This window comes from Bombina bombina, chromosome 1 (genome assembly GCF_027579735.1).
Source record: "Bombina bombina isolate aBomBom1 chromosome 1, aBomBom1.pri, whole genome shotgun sequence".
NCBI classification, from domain to species: Eukaryota; Metazoa; Chordata; class Amphibia; order Anura; family Bombinatoridae; genus Bombina; species Bombina bombina.
This window is the reverse complement of record NC_069499.1, coordinates 99,581,903-99,608,610: the sequence shown is the minus strand read 5'-3', so window position 1 is coordinate 99,608,610 and position 26,708 is coordinate 99,581,903. Positions and strand designations below refer to the sequence as shown.

At 37.1% G+C, this 26,708-nt stretch overlaps 2 protein-coding genes across 3 annotated transcripts in view; one reads left to right on the top strand and one right to left on the bottom strand.

Annotated features, from left to right (window-relative positions):
• Positions 1-694: 694 nt before the first annotated feature.
• Positions 695-21,942, bottom strand: NDUFB1 (NADH:ubiquinone oxidoreductase subunit B1). Of its 2 annotated transcripts, none has more exons than XM_053697544.1 (3): positions 21,812-21,942; positions 7,610-7,754; positions 695-875 (listed from the first exon to the last, which is right to left on the bottom strand). In XM_053697544.1, the coding sequence occupies exons 2-3, from the start codon at positions 7,747-7,749 to the stop codon at positions 839-841; spliced, it is 177 nt and encodes a 58-aa protein (XP_053553519.1). In that variant the 5' UTR covers positions 7,750-7,754; positions 21,812-21,942; the 3' UTR covers positions 695-838. The 2 variants fall into 2 exon arrangements, with proteins under 2 accessions (XP_053553519.1, XP_053553520.1); XM_053697545.1 differs by having other exon boundaries at positions 21,829-21,877.
• Positions 21,943-22,109: 167 nt separating this feature from the next.
• CPSF2 (cleavage and polyadenylation specific factor 2) overlaps positions 22,110-26,708 on the top strand; it is a 58,994-nt gene continuing 54,395 nt past the window's right edge. The window contains exons 1-2 of the mRNA XM_053697543.1: positions 22,110-22,215; positions 24,772-24,933. Of these exons, the coding sequence (XP_053553518.1) occupies positions 24,785-24,933 (149 nt within the window). The 5' untranslated portion in view covers positions 22,110-22,215; positions 24,772-24,784. The remainder of the gene's footprint in view (positions 22,216-24,771; positions 24,934-26,708) is intronic.

The following is a 26,708-nucleotide window of genomic DNA, read 5'->3' as shown; positions in this document are numbered from 1 at the left end:
AGCTGAGAAACAATAGCTTGAATTCACAAAGGCTACTTTAGTCAAAAACTAAATAAATGCAATTACACTCGGTGAAAGCATAAATGATTTGACAAATAACAAAAAAGTACAGTTATCAGTCTAAGGCATCACCTATATATTGCTGGTTTTTTTTCTTTACACAACAGGATTTTTGCTTTCCTCCAATACACTAGAAATCTAAACCTTTTAATGAATATTTCCTCTCCTGTAAGTCACAATCTTCTCTACTTGTGTCTTTGGTTTGATTTTTGTGTCTAAAATGCAAATAAGTATTAAAATAAAACTACATTTAGGTCACATGTATAAGCTGTATTAGGCCATGTAAATATTGCCTAAATGACACAAGATTTTGTTTACATTTGGTCCCATCCCCTCTCCAAACTGTCCTAATTTACAGATGCAAATATTAAAAAATCCAAACCTTTTCCACTTCCAAGCAGTTTGGATAAAGGGTTTTCTACCTTTACTACATTTTTTCCTTACATTCAGTAAGAAACCCCTCTATATATTAATAAAACAGCTGCAAAGAATGATATAATAACTGAAGGGGTATTGCTGGCAAACCTAGGCTACTGACTTGCATAATCGAACAGTAAGAATCACACAGGTATTTTCATATATTCACAGATGCGAGTCACATGCTGCTAAGTTGGACAGGTTTCTGAAAGCAATGTAGGTAAATAAAGATTTAACTTTTATTAGTTTTTTTTTACTGAATAATAATTTACAGTACACATGAATTTTGTCTTTTCGATGTGAGCATACATCTTTATTTATGAACAAGAACATTTAATTGTGCACAGATTTTTTGTCTTCTTCATTTCCAAGTAACCTCTTCGCCAGGCTTCAACTCTCTTTAGGAACAAACAAAAACAAAAAAAAAAAGTTAGCACATATCTTAAACTCACATGCATTTGCAATAACCTTGAGAAATCTGCCATGAATTGCAAACATTTTAAAGAAGTTATGTGCAGTGCATTAGATTATTAAAATATCACTGATAAAAAACTGCCATGAAAAAAAAAGTTTTTTTAACATCTAAAATATATTAAAAGGGACATGAAACCCCAAATTTTTCTTTCTTAACCCTTTGAGTGCTAACGACAGCTCTGAGGCATCGCAGAGTTTCCCACTCTGGTGCTAACGACGGCTCAGAGCCATCGCTAGCACTCTCCCACCTTGAGGGAGATCTAGGGGCTCCCACCTGCTCCTACCCCAACGATCATGCCTGTATAGTGACAGGCATCGCCGGGGCTTCACGTTCTGCACGATGACGTCACTGTGCAACTTTATTAACAAAATGACAATGTATAGGAAAAGGGGGCATGCTGCTTAGAAGCCTGTATCTCAGGCATCTAAGCAGCTACAGACTCCCAAGACCCACCGTTGGAAAGGTAATCGCCTAACCGTTTTCAACAGTGTAAGTCTTGGGGATCTGGGGGGGGGGGGGGGGAAAGTAAAAAAACAAAAAAAACAAAAACACAACTTAAAACATATTAGCACCCAGGTGCTTAGCACTCAAAGGGTTAAGATAGAGAATACAATTTTAAACAGCATTCAAAGGTACTTCTATTATTTAATTTGCTTCATTCTTTAGATATCCTTTGTTGAAGACGTTTAAATGCACAAGGGTGAGCCAATCACATAAGGCATATATGTGCAGTCACCAATCAGCAGCTACTGAGCCTATTTAGATATGCTTTTCAACAAAGGATATCAAAAGAATGAAGGCAATTAGATAATAGAAGTAAATTGGAAAGTTGTTTAAAATTGCATATTCTTTCTAAATCATGACAGATAACATTTGTGTTTTAAGTCCCTATAAGTATTTTAAAAATATATTCCTTTTTTAATTTAAAAATGTATGTTCATGTGCTTATCTCAATAACTATAGGTTTCCTTAGGAAAGCCCAAATTCACCAGAACAGTCATTTTTTATCATCCAGTGACCAACAGCATAAAAAGGAACATGAAACCCAAATCTTTTAAACATTTAAAAAAAAAAAAAAAAAAAACAACTTTCTATTTTACTTCTATATTATCAAATATGATTTGTTTTCATGGTATCTATTCTTTGTTGAAGAGCATATCTAGGTAGGTAGCGTGCTGAGTCCGGAGTACTATATACCATCAAATATTATTGCTATCTACTGCTTTTGCAAATGCATAACATTGTTAAAGGACTATTAACTACTTGACGCCGTTAGGACGTTCCGTGCCGACCTAAAAGCGCAGGGCTTAAACACCTTTAGGATGGCATGGAACGTCCCAACTTTTGTGGCGTCCTGCTCAATTGTAAAACCAAACGGCAGTTAATCTGACTGGGGAACGTGCCTAGCAACGCAGACATTTCCCCAGGAGCCAATCAGCGCCATTTTTGAAGCACATGATCGCAGCGACGATCATGTGCTTCATTTTCTTTTTTTGTTTACAGCGTGAACTTGGACGAATCAGTCCGTCTTGAAGGGGTTAAACAAAGCAGGATTGCATATAAACAAATGCATAAAAGAACAGACAATGCAAAAGTTAGTTCCATTTTCCATCCCCCCTGCATTATGTGAAAGCCATCAGCCAATCACAAAATGCATGAATAGGGTAGCCGTTTAAAATTGCGTGCTTTATCTAAATCATGAAAGTTTAATTTTGACTTTAGTGTTCCATTAAAAGTATTCTTGCAAAACTGCTGCCATATATTAATACATACACATGCATTGTCCTGAGCATACCTACTTGCTTTTCAACAAAGGATAGCACAAGAATTGTAAACTACAGTAGAATTGCATAATTAACACATGCAGAATAAAAAAAGGCAATAACACCTACTCTGAATTTCAAATAGGCAATAGATTTTTTTTTTCTGGCACATTTATTTTTTCTCCAATTTTCCAGTCCCCTGTATCATATGGCAGACATCAGCCAATCACATGCTACTATACGTATACCCTGTGAACTTGTGCACATGCTCAGTAGGAGCGTCTTCCCCTGAAAGCGTGCATATAAAAAGACTGCAAACTTTGATCATGGAAGTAAATTGGAAAGTGTCTTAAAACTGCTGCTCTATCGGAATCATAAAAGTGTATTTTTACTTGAGTGTCCCTTTAAGCTAGAAACTAGTTTAAAATTGTAAGCTCTATCTGAAATTCTATTATTCTTGTATTTTTTAGTAATGTGCCAACAGATACCACAGCTCTATGCGGAGGGTGCAGTAAAGACATAACTAGGAAAGGCTAATTGAGGCAGAGGAAGAGTAACAGGCCCCATGCTCCCTAATGAGCGTACAATGTAAGTGGCAGTTAGAGACACAAGGAAGAAGAATAGCTTGTGGGAAAGGCAGATTGTTCATGGTGAGATGAAGCTTAAAAGGTTAAAGTTCAGATAGTTGGTCTAAAAAAGGTACAATAAATGTTCTGAGAATGAGTGAGTATGTTTCTCTGAAGAGGTAGGTTTTGCGAGATGAACTAGATACTGGGGGAAGAAAGAGGAGAGAGAAAAAGAAAAGAGAAAAAGAAAAAAAAGAGAGAAAAAGAAAAGAGAGAAAGAAAGAAAGAGAAAGAAAGAGAAAGAAAGAGAAAGAAAGAGAGAAAGAGAAAAAAAAGAGAGAAAAAAAAAGAGAAAAAAAAGAAAAAAAAAAAAAGAGAAAAAGACACAGACACAGAGACAGAGAGAGATGCAAAGAATTACGCGCAGCACAAAAAAATTCGGAAAGGTGGGAGTGTATGGTGATGAAGCTCAGTATAGTGTGATGGGACTGGCAACAAGAAGCAGTCAAGGGGGAACAGCCTGGAAGCTGCATTTAGAATAGAGTGAAGCAAGTCATTGTTGGTAAACAAATTAGAAGTTACAGTAGTCAAGATGTGATATGATAAGTGAATTGACTAAGATATTTTTGTGTGTTTTGATTGAGAAAAGGCTGGATTTTAGCGATACTTCAGAGATTAATGCAGCAAGGTTTACCTAGAAACTGGATGTGAGGAGTAAAGTAGAGGCCAGGATCGAGTTATACTCGTCAGCAGACAAAGAGTGAAGATTTTATAGCGGATTTGCCAACAGTGATGGAGCGTTGAGGTGACAAAAATGGATTAGTAAATTAGATTAGTGGATGGCAAAGGTTCATTTGATGGTAAATCATTTTGTAGGAAGTATTAGTGAGATTTAGGAGGGTGGGAGAAGAAACATAGATTTGGGTATCATCAGCATAAAGTTGATATTGGAACCCAAACAAGCTTATGAGTTTCCCAAGTGTATATAGCAACTTAAGACAGATATAGAAGTAAATAACTCATTTTACAATATGCAGGAACATTGTTACAAAAGGCTCCAACAACCATATGGTATACTTAGAAGAAGATTAAACATTTAAAAAAATCAAAACATAAAAAATTCTTCTATAAAAGCTTTTTTGTATTTCTATTCATTGCCCTACAAAATGTGTAACAGTAAATTACTGCAGTAGTGGCTATAGGCTGGCAGCAGACAACTTAACTTTATTAGTCATTTTTAGGTTACAAAATGCTTGTTAATTTAAATAATGATATAGAATATCATATAAAAATGTATCCTGATGTTCTGTGGTCATTAATATTTTTTCCTTTACTTCTCAAACTATGTTGCCAATCAGTGCTGCACCAGCAAAAAGGAACCGCACCAAATCATACTCAGATAGTCCCACAATGACAGGGTCTCAGCACGCAATGCATTGCAAGCATGAGTCCTGTAACTGGAGTGGTCGGTAAGTAAAGGGCAGAGGCTTCACTATTGTTGCACCAACAAGGTTACAGGAACACCCATGTACTGTGCAGCTTTTGCATCAGGTGAGCAATAAAGTATAAAAAAATAAAACAATTTTGTTTAATTTGAATCAAAACATAGGATTTATATAGGTTTGTGTCCTGAGTAGATTATAAACTCCATATAGACTATTTTAAAATTGAACAATTTGCAGATTAAAGAAAAAAAAAACAGCTATAAAACTTATTGTGGTGCAGCGGTCATGAGAAACAAATAATATACATTTTCTTTATTAGAGAGATTAAAAGGGACACTAAAGTAAAATGTACTTTGCAGGTAGAACAAGCAATTAAAAAAAAAATTCCCATTTACTTAAATTATCAAAATATGCACAATCTTTTTATATGCACACTTTCTGAGGTAGTAGCTCTTACGGAACATGTGAAAGAGCTCACAGTATATACATATATTTGTCATTGGCTGATGGCTGTCACATGAGAGAGGTAGCAGTGAAAAAAGTTTGAAATTTGTCACAATCTCCCCCCACATCTACTACTTATTTGAAATTCAGACTGATATTGCTTTGCTTTTTTATTATGCTCTTGTTGGTTATGCAAGTCTACTGTATTTATGTATTGGCTCTTTAACACACTAAACGGATATAAATTTGTATGAAATACATGATTCAGATGAAACATTATTGCAGAAACAAAATGTAATATATGTAATGAAAAAGAGAGTAGTGTAAACATCATGACACCTACGAGGTATACACATGACGACTCATAAGATTTAGTTATCTGAATAACAAAAACGAAAAGGAATGAACATCATGAGTCAGTCAAAGCGCAAACAAAGCAAAAAAGGTAAACTTAAAGTGAATGTAAAGTTTAATGAATAAGTGCTCAGTATCTAAAACTAATCTTAAAAACAGGGGCACTTTCATTCATTAAAAAAAAAGCTTTTTTTTTTTTTTTTTAAATACTTAAGTTTGCTTTATGGAAAACAGACCGGCGATCCTCCACCCGCATCTCCTGCTGTAGTTGGCACAGCCATGACGAATCCGGCTTCTTCCAATCGGTGCGTGGCCCCACGAGCTGGATGCCAAAGGGAGCACGCAACAATTGGAGGAAGCCGGATCGCCTGTCTGTTCTCCATAAAGCAAAGGTATTTAAAAAAAAAATAGATACCGGGCACTTATTCATTAAACTTTACATTCACTTTAATGGAAAGCGAAATTGGTTTTTATATCATGACATCCACAATATATTTGAGACAGCTTGTAAAATTTAAATAAATATAGGGTGTGCTGCACTTTTCTATTATTACTAAACAAGTACAATATAAACAAACAGTAATCAGTTTAATCTGAGATCTAAATGTAAACTGATCATGCCGATCAGGTGTCTTATCTGGAGTGCCCACAGACTATCCCCTACACATGATAAATGCAGCAGTGTATAGAGCAAGAGGGGAATAGTCTTACAATGAAAATAGTTTATGTTGGTTGCTCAGAGAGGCACCAATTATCTCTGAGATTTTTGTAGTATATACAGTCTCTAAATTGGTAAAGGACTCCGTCTTCAACATTTACTGGTAGGTGTAGCAGGTAGGCTTCCCATTTATATAGAAACCGCTTCACTCTCTTTTCGGGATCATCCCTTGCATCAGCCTGCAATATCAGCATTTGGACATAGAGCCCTTTAAGATCAATTACCTTGCAATCAGTATGGCCATGGTAATGAGAATGTCATACTTGGGTATATCATCTTTTTTTAAGAAGGAAAATTACTTGTCAGGCTGAAAGATTTACCCGTGCTTTAATTATTTTCGATAACCAATATACCAATTTGTTCCAGAACCACTTTAATTAGTGACAATTCCATAGTAGGTGAATCCAAACTGGTGAGTCAAGGCTGCATTTGGTACAGGACTATTTTGCCCCAGGTACCCATTTAGATCTAAGTTTAGGTGTAATGTAAGTTTGCTGTAATATTTTTAAATGGGACTCCCTGAAGTTTGCGGATATTGTAGTTTCTCTCACCTTTCTGAAGCTACGAGTGATTAGATCTTATTATATGTCTAATAATATTAAATCGATCCATTTAGTTAGAATTTTAAGCACAATGGGCTTTTCATAGTTAGCTCATACCGATTTATCGATATTGATCTTGTAGCCTGTAAAGGTACCAAAACATTTAAATTGCGTCTAAAAGTTTCGGTAGATTAGAAATGGGGTTTCCCACAAATAACAAAAGATCATCAGCATAAAAAGATAAGTGTTGTTTATGACCAACTAAATCTAGTCTCTCACAATATTGCCTAATATAACAGGCAAGGGGTTCAATAGCCAGGTCAAATAAGGGGGAGAGGGGACATCCCTGCATAGTTCCCCTTTGCAGTTCAAATGGGGGAGATAAGCCACCATTAATAGTTAAAGAGGCTCTAGGTGCAAAGTACAGTCTTTGCAAAAATAAAGAAAACTTGCCAGTTATGCTAAAATGCTCTAGGGCGGTGTATAGGTTATCCCACTCTACCATATCAAATGCCTTTTCAGCATCTAATGTCAATAAGCATGCATCTTGGAGTTCAAAGTTTTCTTTGGACTTGGCTTTGTAATGATAGTGAGATGTTATTGCTAAAGTTTTCTGTATATTAACTACCGAAGAACGATGTTTAACAAAACCAATTAAATTGGCTGGTATGAGGAAGCCAGAGTTAATGATGTAATATTAGTGTGAAAAACTCATCAAAATGATGGCATGCTGACTAGTCTGACTACTGACACATGCTCATAAAGTATAAAATTATGTAACAATCTAATTTCTGATTTATAAATAACTGTTGAAATATCACTCACCTTTTAAATAGCAAACTCTTATTTCTAAATGTGCTCAACTTCTCATCATTTCTTCGATCTAGGTACCATCCAATCACAAAGCCCAAAGGAACCAAGACATTAACCCAGTGCTCTCTTACAATTCCCACAAAATTAACCATTGTGTCTGGAAACAAAATGAAAGCAAAATAGAAATTAACTTAGCACAAGTTTATTTTAATTATTTACGAAATTATACAACACACTTTTTTTTTTAAATTTATTTACCTTAAAAGGGACATTAAACCCCAAAATTTTCTTTCATGATTCAAATAGAGAATACAATTTTAAACGACTTTCCAATTTACTTCTATTATCTAAAATCGCTTCATTCTTTAGATATTCATTGTTGAATAGCAACACACATGGGTGAGCCATCTATACAAGGCATCTATGTGCAGCCACCAATCAGCAGCTACGGAAACTATCTAGATATGCTTTTCAGCAAAGGATATCAAGAGAATGAAGCAAATTAAATAGAAGTGTGATGAGAGTGGGAGGTGACGTCACCGGATGGGGGCGTGGCTGATGCCCGTTATTGTCGCAGTTACCAAGTTAGATGTGTTGTACAAGCTGTATACTTCTATGCTCTGCAATAAAATAGCGTTGTACCTTCTATGCTGTGTCCTGCATCTCATGACATGGTGTCAGAAGTAGTTGCCAGCGCTTCTGTTTCCTGAGTATTGACGATGTCTAAGTTTACCCCACCTGAGCCTTTTGATTTCTCTCAGCCTGCAACTTGGCCCACATGGCGTCAGCGGTTTCAACGCTTCAAGATTGCTTCCAAGCTGGACAAGAAGAGTGGTGAAGTACAAGTTAATTCTCTTTTATACTCTATGGGGAAAGATGTGGAGCCAGTGTTCAATGCCTTTACTTTCCAAGAAGGGGAAGAATTTGACTTTGAAATAGTTATGGATAAACTCAGTGCCCACTTTGTGCCCAAAAGAAATGTGATTCTTGTTTTCACAAACGTGCTCAGCATGTGGGAGAATCTGTGGAGTCATTTGTGCGCAGCCTGTATGAACTAGCTGAATTTTGTGAGTTTGGTGTTGCTAAAGAAGAGCAAATTGGAGACAGAATAGTCATAGGTATTGCAGATACTGAGGTCTCACTGAAGCTACAGTTGGAGTCTGAATTAACATTAGATGGAGCTATTAGGATGGCCCGCCAATTAACATTAGATGGAGGTATTAGGATGGCTCGCCAGAGTGAACTGGTGAAAAAGCAAAGTGCTGATCTGAGGTCTGAGAGAATTGTGGATGAAGTGCAGCAGTTCAGGAGAGCTGCAGGTGAAAGGCACAGTGTGAGCGATAGACCAAGGGCAAAAGATAGGCCGGGAAGCGGCTGGGTGCTGCACACGGTGTAACCGTACCCATGATCAAAATCTTGTATGCCCCGCTAAAGATAAAAGATGTAGAAAGTGTAACCGAATGGGTCATTTTGAAGTGGTGTGTAAAACTGAATACATTAAGGTGATGCAGGTGGATAGTGACCAGGAGGGTCAAGAAGTGTCCTTTGTAGGGTCTGTTGTTAAACGGTCTGGTTCAGACGAAGATTGGGGGGTTAACCTTACTGTAATGGGAGCCAAGGTTGCATTCAAGATTGACACGGGAGCAGACATCACTGTTATGTCAAAATCCAATAGGGGGAGTGGTTAAGGTGTATGCACTGTATAAAGAAATGTATAAATAGTCCTGAAACCAATTCCTTGTAAGGCCACTGCACAACTAGACTGTTTGTAAAGGAAAGAATGTGGCGGTGTTCCCAAAAACAACCCCCACACTAATATCATTCACAAGGGACCACTCCCAAACATCCGTATATACACTAAATAAAATGCTTGACTCACCACTCTTCAATCCCTTGCTGTGGTGTTCTTTCAGATCAGGATGCTGAGTCCAGTACTGGTGTAAAAAGTTGAGTCTTGTATTCCAGGATTCTTACTCTCTGCCCATTATTCCATTTTTTAGGGCCCTGAAAGACTTCACCTATGTCCCTTAGATGAAAAGACAGTCAGTGCAGTGTGCCTCAGGCCCACCTACCGCAATATGTATCCAAAACCTGTGCTCACTGTTTGGCCAAGTGATAAGCAAAGCATCAAAAGAAATGTGTAACAGGAGCACCAAGTATATGGATAAAAAATAAACTTTATTTAGAACATAAAGGGTATCTTGACCCTAGGGTAAGAACATACAATTATAGTTAAACAGATGACAAAAAAGGCTCATCTGTTTAACTATAATTGTATGTTCTTACCCTAGGGTCAAGATACCCTTTATGTTCTAAATAAAGTTTATTTTTTATCCATATACTTGGTGCTCCTGTTACACATTTCTTTTGATCACTGTTATGTCCCTTGCAGGATTCATTAAACTGCCTCGACAGCCTCAGCTGGCAAAAGTTACAACGAAAGTTCATAGTCCTGGTGGCCGCATCGATTGTGCGGGGAAATTTATTGCCAGCTGCGAGTACAAGCAGAGGAAATTCACCATGTGGGTACATTTAATTAGGAGGTTAGTGTGTTAACCTATTGATCAGGAAAGCAGTCTGTGGTTTTGGCCTTGTCGCCAGAGTGAATGAGATTTAAAAAAAAAAAAAAAAAAAAGTTTGGTGAATTGGGCCTACTGATTTGCAACCCAGTCCATATATCACTTAAAAGTGATGCAGTCCCATACAGCATTACCACTCCTCGTAGAATTCCGTTCCTGATCATGCCTCAAGTGGAGAAGGAACTTCTGCATATGAAGAATATTGGAATTATTGAAGAGGTTGTTGAAGCAACTGACTGGTGTGCCCCCATTGTGCCTGTTGCAAATAAAACGGGAAGGTACGCATCTGCGTAGACTTGAAAAGGCTGAATGAGGCGGTGAAGAGAGAGAGATATGTGCTGCCAACACTTGAAGACATTGCTCCGAAACTGACTGTGGCGAAGTTCTTCTCTACACTTGATGCTTCCAGCGGCTTCTGGCAGATACCTCTAGATCCACAGTGCCGCAAATTGACTACCTTCATTACACTGCTAGGTCGGTTTTGCTTCTGCAGACTCCCCTTCGGGATATCCACTGCTCTTGAAATCTTTCAAAGAGAGACGAGTTCCCTCCTAAGAGATCACGAGGGCACGGCAGTCGTCATGGACGACATTCTAGTGTATGGGTCTACATTGGAAGAACATGAATCAGCGATTGAGCTGTGTGCTACAGACCATTAGAGAGTTCGGGCTGAAATTAAATAAAGAGAAATGCCATTTTAGAAAATCTGAGTTATGTTACATTGGGCATATCATCAATGGAGATGGCATCAAGCCGGACCCTGATAAAATCCTTGCTATTGAACAGATGAAGAGACTTTCTGATGTACACGAGCTGAGACAAATATTGGGCCTTGTGAATTATGTGGGCAGGTTCCTTCCAGATTTATCCACAGTACTGCACCCTATCACTGAGTTGTTGAAGAAAGGATGTTGCCTGGGTCTGAGGTCCTTCACAGGAAGAATTTTTTGTACAGGTCAAGTCATTGCTGGGGTCTGCCCCAGTGTTAGGGTTCTACAACCCTTCTAAAAAGACTGTGGTTAGTGCTGATACAAGCAGTTATGGTCTAGGGGCCTTCCACCTGTAGCTGAATGAGAACTATAGCCCATTGCCTACTGTTCCCGTACACTGACGGCTGCGGAGTTGAAATAGGCCCAAATTGAGAAAGAGTGCATGGCTGCAGTTTGGGCCTGTGAGCGCTTCCAGCATTACGTAGTGGGTTTAGAGAAATTTCGTCTGGAGACTGACCATAAGCTGCTAGTCCCTCTAATCAACTCCTATGATATTGACAAAACACCCCTAAGATGCCAGAGACTTCTGATGAGGCTGCTCAGGTTCAACGTTCAGGCAGTGCATGTGCCAGGGAAACAACTGGTAGTGGCAGATACACTTTCCAGACTCCCGCTGGCTGCTGCTGAAGAATCTTCAATGGAATCAGATGTGAAAGTGTATGCGGATTCAGTTCTGGCATCCAAATTCATTTCGTCAGGGAAGCTAGAGCAAATAAGAAAGGAGACACGTTTAGATACAGACCTTCAAGAAGTTATTAAGTACATAAAAGAAGGTTGGCCCAAGAGCCGGGCAGCCTGGATGTCTAAGTTCTTACCAGTCAGAGAGGTCGCAGCTCACGGAGCTGGATGGGTTGGTGCTGTTCCAGGACCGCATTTTTATTCCTGTTAGCATGCAGCAGGAGATGTTAAACTGGATTCATGATGGCCACTTTGGCATTACAAAGTGCAGAGAAAGGGCAGCTACGGCAGTATGGTGGCCTGGGATCAGTTCCCACATTGCAAGCCACATTTCAAAATGTGCCTTTAGCCAGCCTACTCAGAGAAGGGAGCCCTCGATTTCTACTCCGCTGCTTGCAGGCCCATGGCTAGGGAAAAAGTACCTAGTCGTGATTGACTACTATTCCAGGTATTTGGAGATTGCACCCTTGAATGAGATCACCAGTCAAGCCGTTATCACTCGTCTCAAGAGCTTGTTCGCCCGGTGGGGCATACCAATGGAGTTAGTGAGTGATAATGGAATGCAGTTTTCTTCCATGGAGTTCAGTTCTTTCAGCAGTGAATATGATTTTGTCCATTCTACGTCAAATCCACATTACCCGCAGGCCAATGGAATGGCTGAAAGGGCAGTTCAAACAACAAAGTTCAGTTTGAAGCAATCTTAGCCGTACCTAGCTCTCTTGGCCTATAGGGTGACTCCCATCCAAGCCACGGGTTTAAGCCCGGCACAGCTGATGCTAGGATGTTGGATTCGCACCACCTTACCCTCTGTGGTTGTCTTCTAGCCAACCAGCTCTGTTCCTTGGGACGAGGTCCTTAGGAGGGATGAAGAGGCTAAAAGGGGTTATCAATTCTTCTACGACCGAAAACACTCTGCGAGGCCCTTGCAGGAGCTGAATGTGGGGCAAAGTGTCAGAGTTAAACTGGATGATGAGAAGAAATAGAAGACGTCTGCTACAGTAATTGGATGCTCTTCAGAACCAAGGTCTTATGTAGTCCTTACTGATGGAGAGACAGTAACACGTCAAAATAGAAGACATCTTCAGCCAGTACCTGAGAGTTTGGGACTGAATGCCTCGAAGCCACCAACGGTGGGATCGCCTGTTTTAAGAGGGGTGCCTTCCCCTCAGCAAGATCACAGCGGGGATACTTCTTTGCTTCCAGCAAACTCTCAATCACCTTCTTCTGTATCAGAGGACAGTTCATGTAAAATGACATCAAGTGGAAGAGTGGTGAAACTTCCAGCCCGATATCGGGATTAGCACTAGTTAGAGCAGTGACCGGAGAATGGGCAGAATAATCCCATGGTCACTGTGGACTAGGGTAGTCTACCCCGATGTTCAAATCAGGATTGTGTTTCTTGTTGTTCATATATATTTAACTTGTTATTTGTTGTATACTAAACAAAACTATTTTTGTATGCTTCTTGTATACCTTGTTATTTGATGTACTCTTAAAAAAAAAAAAAAATGTATGCTTTGTCCTTTGAAAAAGGGGAAGATGTGATGAGTGGGAGGTGACGTCACCGGATGGGGGCGTGGCTTGTGGCCGTTATTGTCTATGTCGCAGTTACCAAGTTAGAAGTGTTGTACAAGCTGTATACTTCTATGCTCTGCAATAAAATAGCGTTGCACCTTCTATGCTGTGTCCTGCATCTCATGACAAGAAGTAAATTAGAAAGTTGTTTAAAATTGCATGTTCTTTTTAAATCATGAAAGAAAAAATATGGGTTTTATGTCCCTTAAAGCTACTCTGTGTGCATGAAAGCAAAGATGGGGAACATTTAATATCTCCCCTATAAGAAGAAAATTGGGTAAAGAGAGCATTCACAAAAGGAAAGCAAAGCAAGCTATTGGTTTAAAGGGGGAAAGAGTGAGGAAAAAGAAAAGGAGACTTTTTTAAGCAGAAGGAAGGAAGAGGAGAAGAGAAAAAAGAAAAAAACGAAAAAAAAAACGCAGATTAGCTGTTTTCTTTCTCTTCCCATTGTTTACTTATTACATAAAGATGTGGGAATTATAAGCACTTTCAAGCAACATCTGCCACAATAACAGCAGTAGTGGAACAATTAGCCTTCTTGCATAAGGACATTGACTACAGAAACTTTTACTGAACATGAGCTGGGGGTAACCCAGGTTTAAAAGAGTTGTATCATTTATGTTCTTCATTGCTCTTTCTCTCTGATTGATAAGATTGGTATAGGCTTAAAAATCATGATAAGAAATGTATATGATTGCAATGTTAAGAGTCACCACATGTTTTATATTTAAACATCTAGGATATGTTGGTATGCTGTATCTTACAAAATAATAGAAGGTTTAAGGTAAAGATGATAAGTGATAACAGTGCCAGCTTTATGTTTCATATTTAGTTATTTTTGCTATTTTTGTGTGCTGTAAATCATAAGACAACACAGGGCACAAGCACAAGTGACAATATACAACTGAGATAGCTCTACTCCCCAAGATAGAAGGAAAAGGGAAGGGGTAAGAAGAAGAGAGGGAGAAGGAAAGGGGGAGAAAAGATAGGGGAGAGAGAAATCATTTCAGGACTTAAATTAGCAAGTGCTAGCTCTATTTTACATTTTAAAAGGAGTTTTCTTTCTTTTTTGTTTTCTTTTTTTTCCTCTCCATTTCTGGGCTAAGGCTCTACATCCTTATAAGCACTCATATCTCTCAACTGTACACAAAGCCCTGTAAACAAGGCCTAGTAGAAGAGGAGAACCAAAGCAGGGTCATTAAAAACTTTACAAGCTTTAAATAGTCTGCAATGATAGAAAAACCCTACCTCCAAGCATTAATCTGACAAAATTAACTTAGTACTAAATGATCCCTTAGGAATCTGTTCTCAAAGACTTTTCTACAAAAAAAAAAAAAAAAAAAAAAGCCCTTTTGATATCTGATAAGGTGGATAGAGAATTAAAAGCAATCTTAGAGGTTTTTACACGTAACGGTGTGGCAAAACTTAACAAAAATAACGTGGACTAGGCCTGAATGTAAAATTGGTGTGGAACAGATAGTACTTAAATTTTGGAAGGTATAAATTAAACGCATCTATAGATAACCTTCCCATTGAAGTAAGCGTCAAGATTCTGAAGTAGCGTGGTCAAGGCCAGCACACTCGTTAGCTATAAATAAAATCTGAGCATCACACACACAATTCAAATAGTTTAAGATAAAAGAGAAAAGAGTAAAACACGAATAAGTATGTATATGCATATCTAAAAGGGTAGTCTACAACTTAATTTAACTTGGAAAAACATTCTCCACCCTCTAATTAACAGTGGTGGGCCAAAAATTTCAACTACATAGTCTGGTACCATTTATTAACATATAATCTCACTTTTTAAACACAAGAGGACATTACCTAATTTAGGGGTAAAGGAGGAGCCCATATATACATATGGAAAAATACTTAAACAAAAGCAAAATCACTTCACCAGGCATGTCTTCCCGAAGTAAAAATCAAGAAAGAAAAGGGAATAGAAATTCACAAGAAGCACAGGGGGGAATAGGGGAAATAAATCTTTCACAAAGTTCTAACAATGAAGAATTAATTAAGCAGCTCGACGCACTATTTACACCCAAGTTTGACTTAATTCAAAATAACATCACCTCACTAACACTCGAAGTAAAACAATTTGCAACCAGACTCACGTATGCAGAACAGAGAATATCTGATATTGAGGATGGGGCCCTACAGAGGGAACAGACACTACGCACTATGTCCACCCAGATTGAAAATATGAAAAATAAACTTGAGGACCTAGAAAATAGGGCCAGAAGAAATAATATACGTCTTATTGGCCTGACAGAGGATATACAGGAGAAAGATCTTAAGAGATTTGTGGAGGTAGAATTAATGGGTCTATTAAATATTGGAGTAGAAACTCAAAATATAACAATTGAGAGAATACATAGAATAGGCTCAGAGAGACAAGAGGAGGGAAGAAATAAAACAGGCAGACCAGTTATCATGAAATTGTTGAATTTTCAGGAAAAAATCAAAATTATGAATGCTTATAGGAAAGCAAATGGAGAAATCAACTATAGGGGTAGAAAACTCTTGTTATTTAATGACTTCTCTTACGAGACATCTAATAAACGGCGATCTCTTGCGCCAATATGTACCAAATTAATACAAGAAGGGTGGAGAGTCAGACTTTTATATCCAGCTAGACTTAGCATTAGCACTAATACAGGGAACAGGATATTTACAGATGTAGAGGAAGTAAACGAGTTTCTTAAAGAGCATAAAGATAGCTTAGAAAGACAACAAGGCCCTGTAACATGAACAGTGCCCCTGTTCTCATCAAATCTTTCGGTACTGGTTTTATTTTTTAAGGTTAACACATAAAGGAATATAATGTATATTAACTTTGATTTTAGAAAAATGTATAGAATAAAATTTAGTTATGGGGGAAAATCCCCCTCCAAGGGGAATCTGGAAGGAAAGAGGAAGACCTCCAGTGAAATAAAGGGAATTAATAAAGTCTTGGTAATTCATAATGTTAGTTTATTTTTTTATTTTTTTATTTTTTTTTATTTTTTTTTTTCTCTCTCTTCTTCTTTCTCTCTCTTTCTCTTCTTCCTCCCTCTTTCTTCTCTTCAACTCTCTCCTGTGCGTTGTGATGGTTGTTTTATCCTGTAAACACTTTATAGACACAAACGACTTATTAGTAATAGTTAAACCCATAGATTAGTGAAAATGAGTCTTAAAGTAGTTTCGTGGAATATAGGGGGAATAACATCACCCATGAAACGCAAAGCTATTCTGAGATACGCAAAAAAATTGGGTGCTCAGATACTGCTCTTGCAGGAAACACACCTAAAAGGGGAAGAGGCTATTAAACTAAAAGGGGGATGGGTCAAAGAGATTATATATACTACAGGGCACCAAAGGAAAAAAGGAGTGGCTATTTTGTTTAGTAAAACAATAGAATACAAAATTGACAAATTAGTGAGAGACGTGGAAGGAAGATATATCATATTAGAAGCTGAAATTGCGCATAGGAAGATTGTTATTTGCAATGTATACGGCCCAAATGAGGAGGATATAGACTTTTGGCAAAGCTTGCGAGATAAGTTGCTAATATACTCCACAAATACTATAATTATTGGTGGTGATTTTAATATTGCTCCCAATACCACAGTAGACAGAAGTAGAGATAACGGTGAGCAAGCAATAAGGCAAAAAACACTAGATAAATCTACAATAGCGAGAAGAAAAAGAGAATCTCTTCTTATAAAAAGAGGTTTCAACAAGATATAAAACTAATTGATATATATAGAACTAGACATCCTGATGAAAGAGAATATACATGCCTCTCGAAATCAAAAAAAACTTTATCTAGAATAGACTACTTCCTTATTTCAGAAAAGCTAATAGATTGTATCCAGGAGACACTTATTGATATAATAACCATATCAGACCACGCCCCTATCTCAATTGCACTAGACCCCAAACAAAAGACTCGGAAATCCAACCAGTTCTTCTTTCCAAAATATCTAGCAAAAAATAGTAAGTTCATAAATTTCTTAAAATCTAAATGGGCTGAATATAAACAGTTTAATAATAGCTCTTTTGACAAAACTCATATATACTGGAACGCCGCAAAAGCCGTACTAAGAGGCGAAATTTTGGCATACCAAATAAAACAAAATAAAAAAACACACGCATACAAAAAGCAGATAACTAACTGTGTGATCAATAAATACTCCAGATATATCCAGACAAAAACCGCAGATAACTGGCAACAATATATTCAGGCTAAAAAAGATAGAGACACCTACCTCATGCAAAATGAAATTAGAGAAAATACAAAATCCTGCGCACAGTTTTATAGGTACGGCAACAAGGTGGGTAGCTTCTTAGCAAGAATTGACAAAAATCATAAAACTAAAAGCTTTATAAAAAAAATTAAAAATAAAGATCATATTTGGACCCAAACAGAGGACATACAAAAGGCCTTCCTTGATTATTTCACGGAGCTCTATTCAGCACAGCATATTAATTGTACTACCAAGGAGTCATTTTGGGAGTCCTTGACAGTCCCAAAACTAGAAGATAATTGTCTAACAAAAATTAATGAACCCATTACAGAAAATGAAATAAGACAAATAATCAAAACGATGGCAAATAAAGCGGCAGGGCCGGACGGTCTTCCATCCGAATTTTATAAGATTCTTATAGAGGAAATAACCCCTACATTAAATGCTCTGCTGAATGGGCTCTGGAATGGACAGTTGGAACCATCAGCTGATTTTAACGAATCCATAATAATAGTCATACCTAAACCGGGAAAAGATCCACAATTAATTGATTCTTACAGGCCCATCTCACTACTCAATATTGATTATAAAATAATGACCAGTATTTTAGCTAAAAGGATTCAGGCTTCATTAGATACAATAATACACTCGGATCAAACAGGCTTCATGAAAGGAAGGTCTTCAAATGTCAACTTAAGGAAAGTTTTTTTAACAATCTCAGACCAGTGGTATAACGACAAATATAATAAAAAAACTAACAAAGAAGACAGTTCAATAGTATCACTTGATGCAAGTAAAGCTTTTGACTCCGTTACATGGGACCACCTTGTTACCTCTCTTATAAAATTCGGTTATTCAGGCAATAGTCTTAATTTAATTAAGAAACTTTACACTGAGTCTAGGGCAGCGATAATTATCAACGGCAACAAAACACCCTACTTCCCCCTCTTAAGAGGGACAAGACAGGGTTGCCCTCTGTCGCCCTTAATTTTTAATATTGCATTGGAACCTTTATTGATTGCTTTGAGAAATAATATACAGGGGATTGAGTTAGGTGGCAAGAGAATACAGTTAGCGGTCTATGCAGACGATCTATTGGTATTTTCTAGAAATTCAAAGAAAAACTTTAATAAAATGTGCCAGATTATAAAAAACTATGGCTCTTTTTCAGGGTATCATATCAACCAGTCTAAATCTGAAGTACTATGGCTTCAAAAAAATCAAGAATCAGAAACCAAAATATTCAAAGAAGTAACTAAATATATGACTTACTTGGGGGTTAAAATATCTAGAGATCCCTCAGAATGGTACCCTTTGAATATTGGTAATGGCATCAGACAATTCTGTGAAACTCTCAAAAGGTGGACCTCTCTTCTACTTTCTCTCTCTGGTAAAGTGAATTTACTTAAGATGATCGCACTCCCAAGGCTACTGTATCTTTTTCAGAATATTCCTTTCTTAATCAAGAAACAGGAGATTAAGACATCTAATCAGGCAATTAAGGAATACTTATGGATGAATAATAGGCCTAGACTCAGCCATCAAAAATTAATACTTAAAAAAGAATATCTGGGCCTAGGCCTCCCTAACTTAATAATATATAACCTGGTGGCAGTGACAAAGATTGCTCTTGATTGGCTCCTAGAGAGTAATCATTTTACTTTACCAGAGACAGAAAATGGATTGACAAAACCTTTCTATTTAAAAAATATCCTCCATCTCGAGGTTAAGAACCTCCCACCATATGTCAAAAAAATAGATTTGCTTAGGGATACAGTTGTAGCTTGGCACAGAATATGTAAGTTTTTAGGTATACATCCCTATGCAACACGGTATTTATCTATCAAAGGAAACTTAGAATTTAAACAGGGTCTCTCATCTAAAATATTTTCAGTCTGGCAAGAAAAGGGATTATCCAATATTATTCAATTAACAAAAAATAACCAGGGTGTAATTCAGGTCGTAGACTTCGAAACAATTAAAAATAAATACTCTCTCTCTGAGAAACATTTTTTCTCATTCTTACAAATTAGGCATTATTGCCTTAAACTAATTCAAATACAAGGGAATAATTGGGATCTTGCACCATTAGTTCCGGTAATTAATCTGATTAAAAGTGGTAAATACTCAATATCTCCGTTATACAATCTAATAAATAATATAAACTACAAACAACACATTGAAAGCGCAACTGCAAAATGGAGGGAAGTGTACTTTCCGAATCTAACTACGCAATTAATATTAAAAAGCGTGGAGAGAGTGGAGGAAGCATCATTAGCTATCCCTATGCGTGAACAGCATGTAAAATTAATGTGGATGGTATATATCACACCTGAGAAGATTGCTAAATGGGGCGGCATAGGGGAAGGAACGTTTTGTACTAAATGCAGACAATCAAAGACAAACCTAATCCATAGCTTCTGGCTCTGCCCCAAGATACAAGGTTTTTGGGGAAAGATAAATTTCTGGCTGAGCAAGGTCTATCATACTCAAATACTCTTACAACCAGAACAGATCTTTTTTTTCCACTATAAAAAAGAACAGCTACAAAATCGGAAATTCATAACGATGATAATTTTGTTAGCTAGAAATCTTATATTAAAAGGATGGAAACAGGTTAAACCACCCTCTTTTGGGAATCTTGGGGAAATTATTTATCATCAATTTCTTATAGAACTACAAGACACTCTATACCACATTGATATCAACATAACACGCTTCTTTAGCAAATGGGAGAATTGGATTAAAACTAGGGAGATTGAAGAACAAAAGAAAATAATCGGAAACTTCAAAAACACAATCTATATGGAAAACTGTAGAGTGAGAGGGGAATGGCTTTTTGAAGAGCCCGACCTGGCTTAGAATACAGGGGGAGGGGGAAGAGTGGAGAGAGAGAAACTTTTTTTTTTTTTTTTTTTCTTATTACAAGACTTAGATTATTTTTTTATGTAATTTAAGAGTTTATAACTTTAAACTGAATATCTTTTATATAGAATCCAGGGGGGAAAGGCACCAATATAGATAGAAAGATTCTTTGTGTTGTTTCTGTGGGTGAAAAGGGGAAAGGATAGAGGTTTGTTAGTTTTTCCTTTTGTTTTCTTTCCTTATGATAATAGAAAGGGGAAAAAGGAATACCTTTCTATATCTTTATGATTGTTATGTTTTACGGACAGGTATCCTCCCTATAAGATTTAATTTTTTTCTGTCTGAGACCAAGACTGGATAAATATATACTGCATTATATATTATTTGAAACAGAAAGTATAGAGTATGAAAATGTTATATTATGATTCTGTTAAATCTGGAAAGATTGATTGTTCAGATTTGTAATTGATGTATAAAACTAATAAACCAGGGGTGTCCAAACTTTGCTCTCCAGAGGTTTTGGAACTACATTTCCGATGATGCTCAGCCAGCATTTTATCTAGCTGAGCATCATGGGAAATGTAGTTCCAAAACCTCTGGAGAGCAAAGTTTGGACACCCCTGTAATAAACCTTTAAAAAAAAAAAAAAAGAAAGCAAAGATGGGACCCATAGTGTCAAGTTATGCACCCAAATGTTTGTTTTGAAATGGATATGAAAGTCAAAATTATACTTTCATGATTCAAAACCAGCATGCAATAGTACAGTAAAAAAATGTTTTAATATATTGGAGCATAAGCATTTTACACTTCTAAGTCCCTTTAAAGCAGCTGTATCACTAGACTAACAATTGGGAACACTGGCATTCCTCTTAACTTATGTAGATGGTGGCATTTGCATCAGAGGTTAAAGGGATATAAAAGTACAAAAAGAAAATGATCTAATATGCTATATCATTTTATATTAGGACTATTTGTATTTTAACACCTGCAAACAAATTAAGCACATAGTTAAAGTCAGCACAAGGGCAGCTTGTGTGTTGCCACCAATAACCATCTAGTTCCCAGTAGGATATGTACATATTCCTATTCAACAAAGAATTCCAAGGGAACAAATTAAACTTGAAAACTTGAATTAAAAGTTTTATACATAGGCTGACCATATTCGCTATCTGAACCATGCACGTTTAATTTTGACTTTTCTACCCCTTTAAATTGGAACTTATATTTACAAATAAATATTACAAGACCACACTCAAATGAGTTAAAATATTCACTTGCACTGTAGTCTGCATTAGTCATGTGCCCCCGTATCCCTTTGGTTTACAGAAAAGTCACAAGTGAAGCTATAAAAATAGCCAGGTTCACTTACATTACTAAAACACTTAATCTGCTATACAGTAATATGCATTATTTAAATAGTCCCATTGCTACAACTGCTGCTCAATGCAACACGCATTTATGTGTAAAAATTGAAGACCTTGCATAGCAATTGCCCAGGGTCCCATAAGCGCTTACCCAGGCTGCGGCCTCACCTCTCAGCAGTACAGGGGCTGACGAACCTAGCTGCTGAGGACAGACACGGAGAGAGGGCAATGGGACATACCACTATACGCCGAAGGGGTCAATAACATAACATGATAACGTATAAATTACAGATTGGATCACAGATAAATATGCATACAGCTAATATACACAAGAATTAAAATGAAAAAACACTCAGACAGAGGCAGGATGGATAATATATGTAAGCACCTTTACACCCCCTGCTAGTATGAGATGGTAGCATCCACCTGGTTTCCGGTTCTGCGCAGTGGGGATGATGGCGGCGGGATGTTAGGGTTGTGTGAGGAAAAGTGATACACGGACATGTTTGCTGTTCTGTTGCTCTGTGTTTAATTGTAATGAGAGCTGAGTGACCGGTAAGGGTTTGCTACATGGCAGCACTGAGGGAGTGGGTACATAGTTCTACGTTTATTACTACACAAGGAAGATTGCGGGCCTTTATATCACTACGGGGACCTAAAAGTGGAGTCTGAGTAGAATTTCGTGGTGAATAGAAGCACAGGCTAAATGTGAATGGTACAACACTGAGGTTCCCATAATCAGTAGGAAGGAGCCACTAACAGGCCAGATTTGTATCCTTATGAACGTGTAAATTAGATACGAACTTTCTGATGTACCAGTTTCATAGTTTAAAGGGACATTAAAGTGGTTATAAACAGACTATTTTCTCAACAATATTTGTAATAAAAAAAGTAAATGATGGACACTTTCATTGATGGAAATCATTGTAGATGCTAAAATATATAAATAATTACCCTTTAATTTTGTTATACATTCTACTGTTCCTGCGCCCGCAAAGCATAGTCTATTTCTGTGTAAAATGACGAATCACGCTCTAGCCAATCGTAATGCCCCCCCTTGGCATCCAGCAAGTTAATAACATCTCCGGTTTGGATGCCAAAGGGGGCGTGTTATGATTGGCTACAGCGTGATTAGTCATTTTACACAGAAATAGATTATGCGTTATGGGGGGAGGAACGGCGGAATCTATAATAAAATGAAACTGTAGTTTATTTTTATATTTTAGAGTCTTCAATGATTTTGATCACTGAAAGTACCCGCAATTAACTTTTTTATTACAAATATTGTTGAGAGAATAGTTTGTTTACAATCACTTTAAACTGCCAAGGACAACTACAGCAGCATAGTTACTACTGATCATGCTATTGTTTTCCCTCCTGTATCTGCAGCTCTCTTTAACGCAGATCTTTTACTTTAACCCATAATAGAAGCCAATTGGTTAAGCTCTCCAACTTGATACTTACTGGGTGCCACCATCTTTGTACGCAGGTATTGTTACATTCTGTGACAGTAGTGTACTTTCACAGATCAGTGATGTTGCTGGCATTTTAACAGCTTTACCATACACTTTGGATTAGCTAGTACAATAGAAAGTAGGAGAGTTATAGCTTTACAGTTTCCTTCACAACTTAAAAATTGTATATAAAAAAAGGTCCATAAGTATACTTTAGAGAAATGCAGCCACTGCAAAAAAGTACTGCTCCTACTCTGTATTGAGAACATTAAACTGAAGTTCATGGTATGGCTTGTCACGACAATATAACTGATCTGTGGATATGCTCCATTTCTGTCACGAATACTTAAATTCTGAGTTGGTGGCACCCACTGTGAAGATGCAGAACAATACTAATCAGGACTTTTAAAGGAATAAAATAAGAGAATAGTTTTGAAGAGGGACAGGAGGAAAATATTAGCATGCTGTGTAGTAACCAAGCGACTGTAGTTGTACCCTGCAGTTCAATGTCCCTTTAAATGTGTGATTTGATCTATAGTTTTAATTTTTGGATTACACCAGTAAATGCTCATGCTTATTAATATGTGGACAGAGCATGTACAAAAACTTAAAGGGCCATTCTAGTGTAAAAATGGCATACTCTAATTTGTGAGAGCATGTTATTTTACCATTAGTGACACTGCAAGTCCATGCATTTAGACCCAGCTGAGGAAGTAAACTGATAGTACTGCTTAGGAGCCGCAGAGGTTCATCTGCAGTCAGCAATGGCAAACACAAGACCCAGCTGTGTGGCTACCGCTGCTCATTGGCAGTTTACACTCAGGACTTGCAGTGCTCTGCGTCTCATGAGCGGTACTTTAAAGCGAATGTCAACGTTCACAAATGAAAGCCGTGTTTTTAAAAATACTATTAAAAACAGGGGCACTTTCATTTATGAAAGTTTACATTGAAGCCGTTCTTTTAGAATACTTACCTTTTATTCCTAGCAAGCGTGGAACACCGGAGCAGCGATTCCCCCGCCTCCAGGTCGTCTCTTCTTACCTCAGAAATTACGAATCCGGCTTTCTCCAATAACGGCTTCCCCCCAGAGCAAACATTGCCTGAGGCCACGCTGTTATTGGAGGAAGCCGGATTCGTCAATTCTGAAGTAAGAAGAGACGTCCTGGGGGTGGAGGAATCGCTGCTCCGGTGTTTCACGCTTGCTAGGAATAAAAGGTAAGTATTTTAAAAGAACGGCTTTAATGTAAACTTTCATGAATGAAAGTGCCCCTGTTTTTAATAGTATTTTTAAAAACAGGGCTTTCATTTGTGAAAGTTGACATTCACTTTAACTATATTTTAACCCCTTTGTGGCGCTAGTTATAAAATGACACACGTTAATCTGGAGCATGTATTTTTTATCAATAGGATGACCCTTTAAACATTCAGAAAAAAAGCTGTGTGCAAAGCTATGATATGACATAATATATACCAAGGCTGTTGAGTAAGAGCAATAAAAATTAAAGTGCCCAGTGTGCTTTATAACAGATGGTCACTCACTACAAGTATTAGTGGAATTTATATTTTGTCAAGTTTTCTGGTGGATTTGGAATGGCCATCAATTTCAAAACCTACAATTTTGTTACTAACCCCTCTCCTTTTTTATTTTATTTTAAAGATCATCAGCCAAGATGACTTCCATTATTAAGTTGACAACGCTCTCAGGAGCACAGGAAGAATCTGCGGTTTGCTATCTGCTTCAAGTTGATGAATTTCGGTTTCTATTGGACTGCGGCTGGGATGAGAACTTCTCAATGGATATTATAGATTCAATAAAAAAGTATGGTTAATAGATTCTAAGTTTGCTAAAAACATTATCCATCATGTTTCTTTTGCACCCTGGTCATTTGTAATAATCTATTTCTGTCATGGTCCTGTTAAAGCAAAGTAAAAGTGGAAAACTTTGCCGGTAGATTAGAATCAGAAGGCCCATCAACTCTACCCATATTACATGTTACTTATTTCCTAGGATAACCTTACGTTTGTCGCTGGCATATTTCGATTCTTGTTTTTACCACCTCTATTGCAAGCAGTTTTTTTCTTATATGATTCATATGGAGCATATACTTTTAAACAACTTTGCAATTTACTTCCCTTATTAAATTGTCTTTGTTAATCATAGTATCCTTTGTTGAAAAGCAATGTGGTCAGTTTAGACGCCTGCTTGTGTCTACAGCACTATATGGCAGCAGTTTAGAATGTTATACATTTGCCAAAGCATTAGATGGCAGCAGTTTTTGCTGTTATGTAGTTCTCTAGACATGTGCATTTTACCTATCTAGGTATCTCTTCAACAAAGAATACTGTGAGAACAAACTTTTTTTTTTTTTTTAAATAGATGTAAATTTTAAACTTTTTTAAAATTGTATGCTCTGTCTGAATCTCGAAAGAAGACATTTGGGTTTCATGTCCCTTGTTTTGGTAGTTTTTTTTTTTTGTGAAAAATGCTTTCAGCTTCCACCTTATTAAGTTCCTATATATATATAAGGTTTCTATCATGTTATTATATATTTCTTAAGCAGTTCTTTTAATATTGACTTTTCCCCATTTCTTCTGCTGATTTTATTTAAAGGACCAGTAAATACAATAGATTTGCATAATCAACGAATGCATAATAAAAATACAGTGCAATAGCACTTGATCTGAATTTCAAATGAGTACAGCCAGCCCCTGGGTTACAGACATCCGACTTAAGTACAGCTCGTACTTACAAACAGAGAAAATAAAGCTTTATTGCCAATCCTTTTTTTTTTTTCTGAACAGGGGCACTGATAGCAAAACAAACTTTTCCCTATGCTATCTAAAACTAAAAAAAATTTGGCTAGAGTTTCACCTAAAAAAGGGCCTGTTCCAACTTGCATACAAAAGGAACTAAAGAACAAACCTACAAACCCTATCTTGTTTGTAAACTTGGGACTGCCTGTTGTAGATTTTTTTTTTTTTTTTCAGTCAAACTTGAAAGTTATGTCTATTTCCACTCCGCCTGTATCATGTGACAGCCATCAGCCTATCACAGATGCATATATGTATAGTCTGTGAATTCGTGCACATGCTCAGTAGGAGCTGCTGATTTAAAATCTGTAAATAAAAAAAAAAAAAAAAAAAAAACCTGCACATTTTGGTAATGGAAGTAAATTTGAAAGTTGTTTAAATTTGCATGTTCTATCTGAATCATGAAAGTTTAAAGGGATATGAATTTTTTTTTTCTTTCATGATTAAGATAGTGCATGCCATTTTAAGTAACTTTCTATTCTAATTAACTCCTATTCATTTTTATTCATTCTGTCTTATCTTTATTTGAAAAAGCAGTAATATAAGCTTAGACGCCGGACCATTTTTGGTTCATAACATGGGTAGCACTTGCTACATGGTGGCTACATTTAGCCACCAATCATCATGCGCTACCCAGGTACTGAAAAAAAATGTGCCGACCCCTAATCTTACATTCCTGCTTTTCAAATAAAGAATTAGAATATTGTGCAAAAGTTCATTTATTTCACTAATGCGACTTAAAAGATGAAACTAATATATGAGACTCATTACATGCAAAGCAAG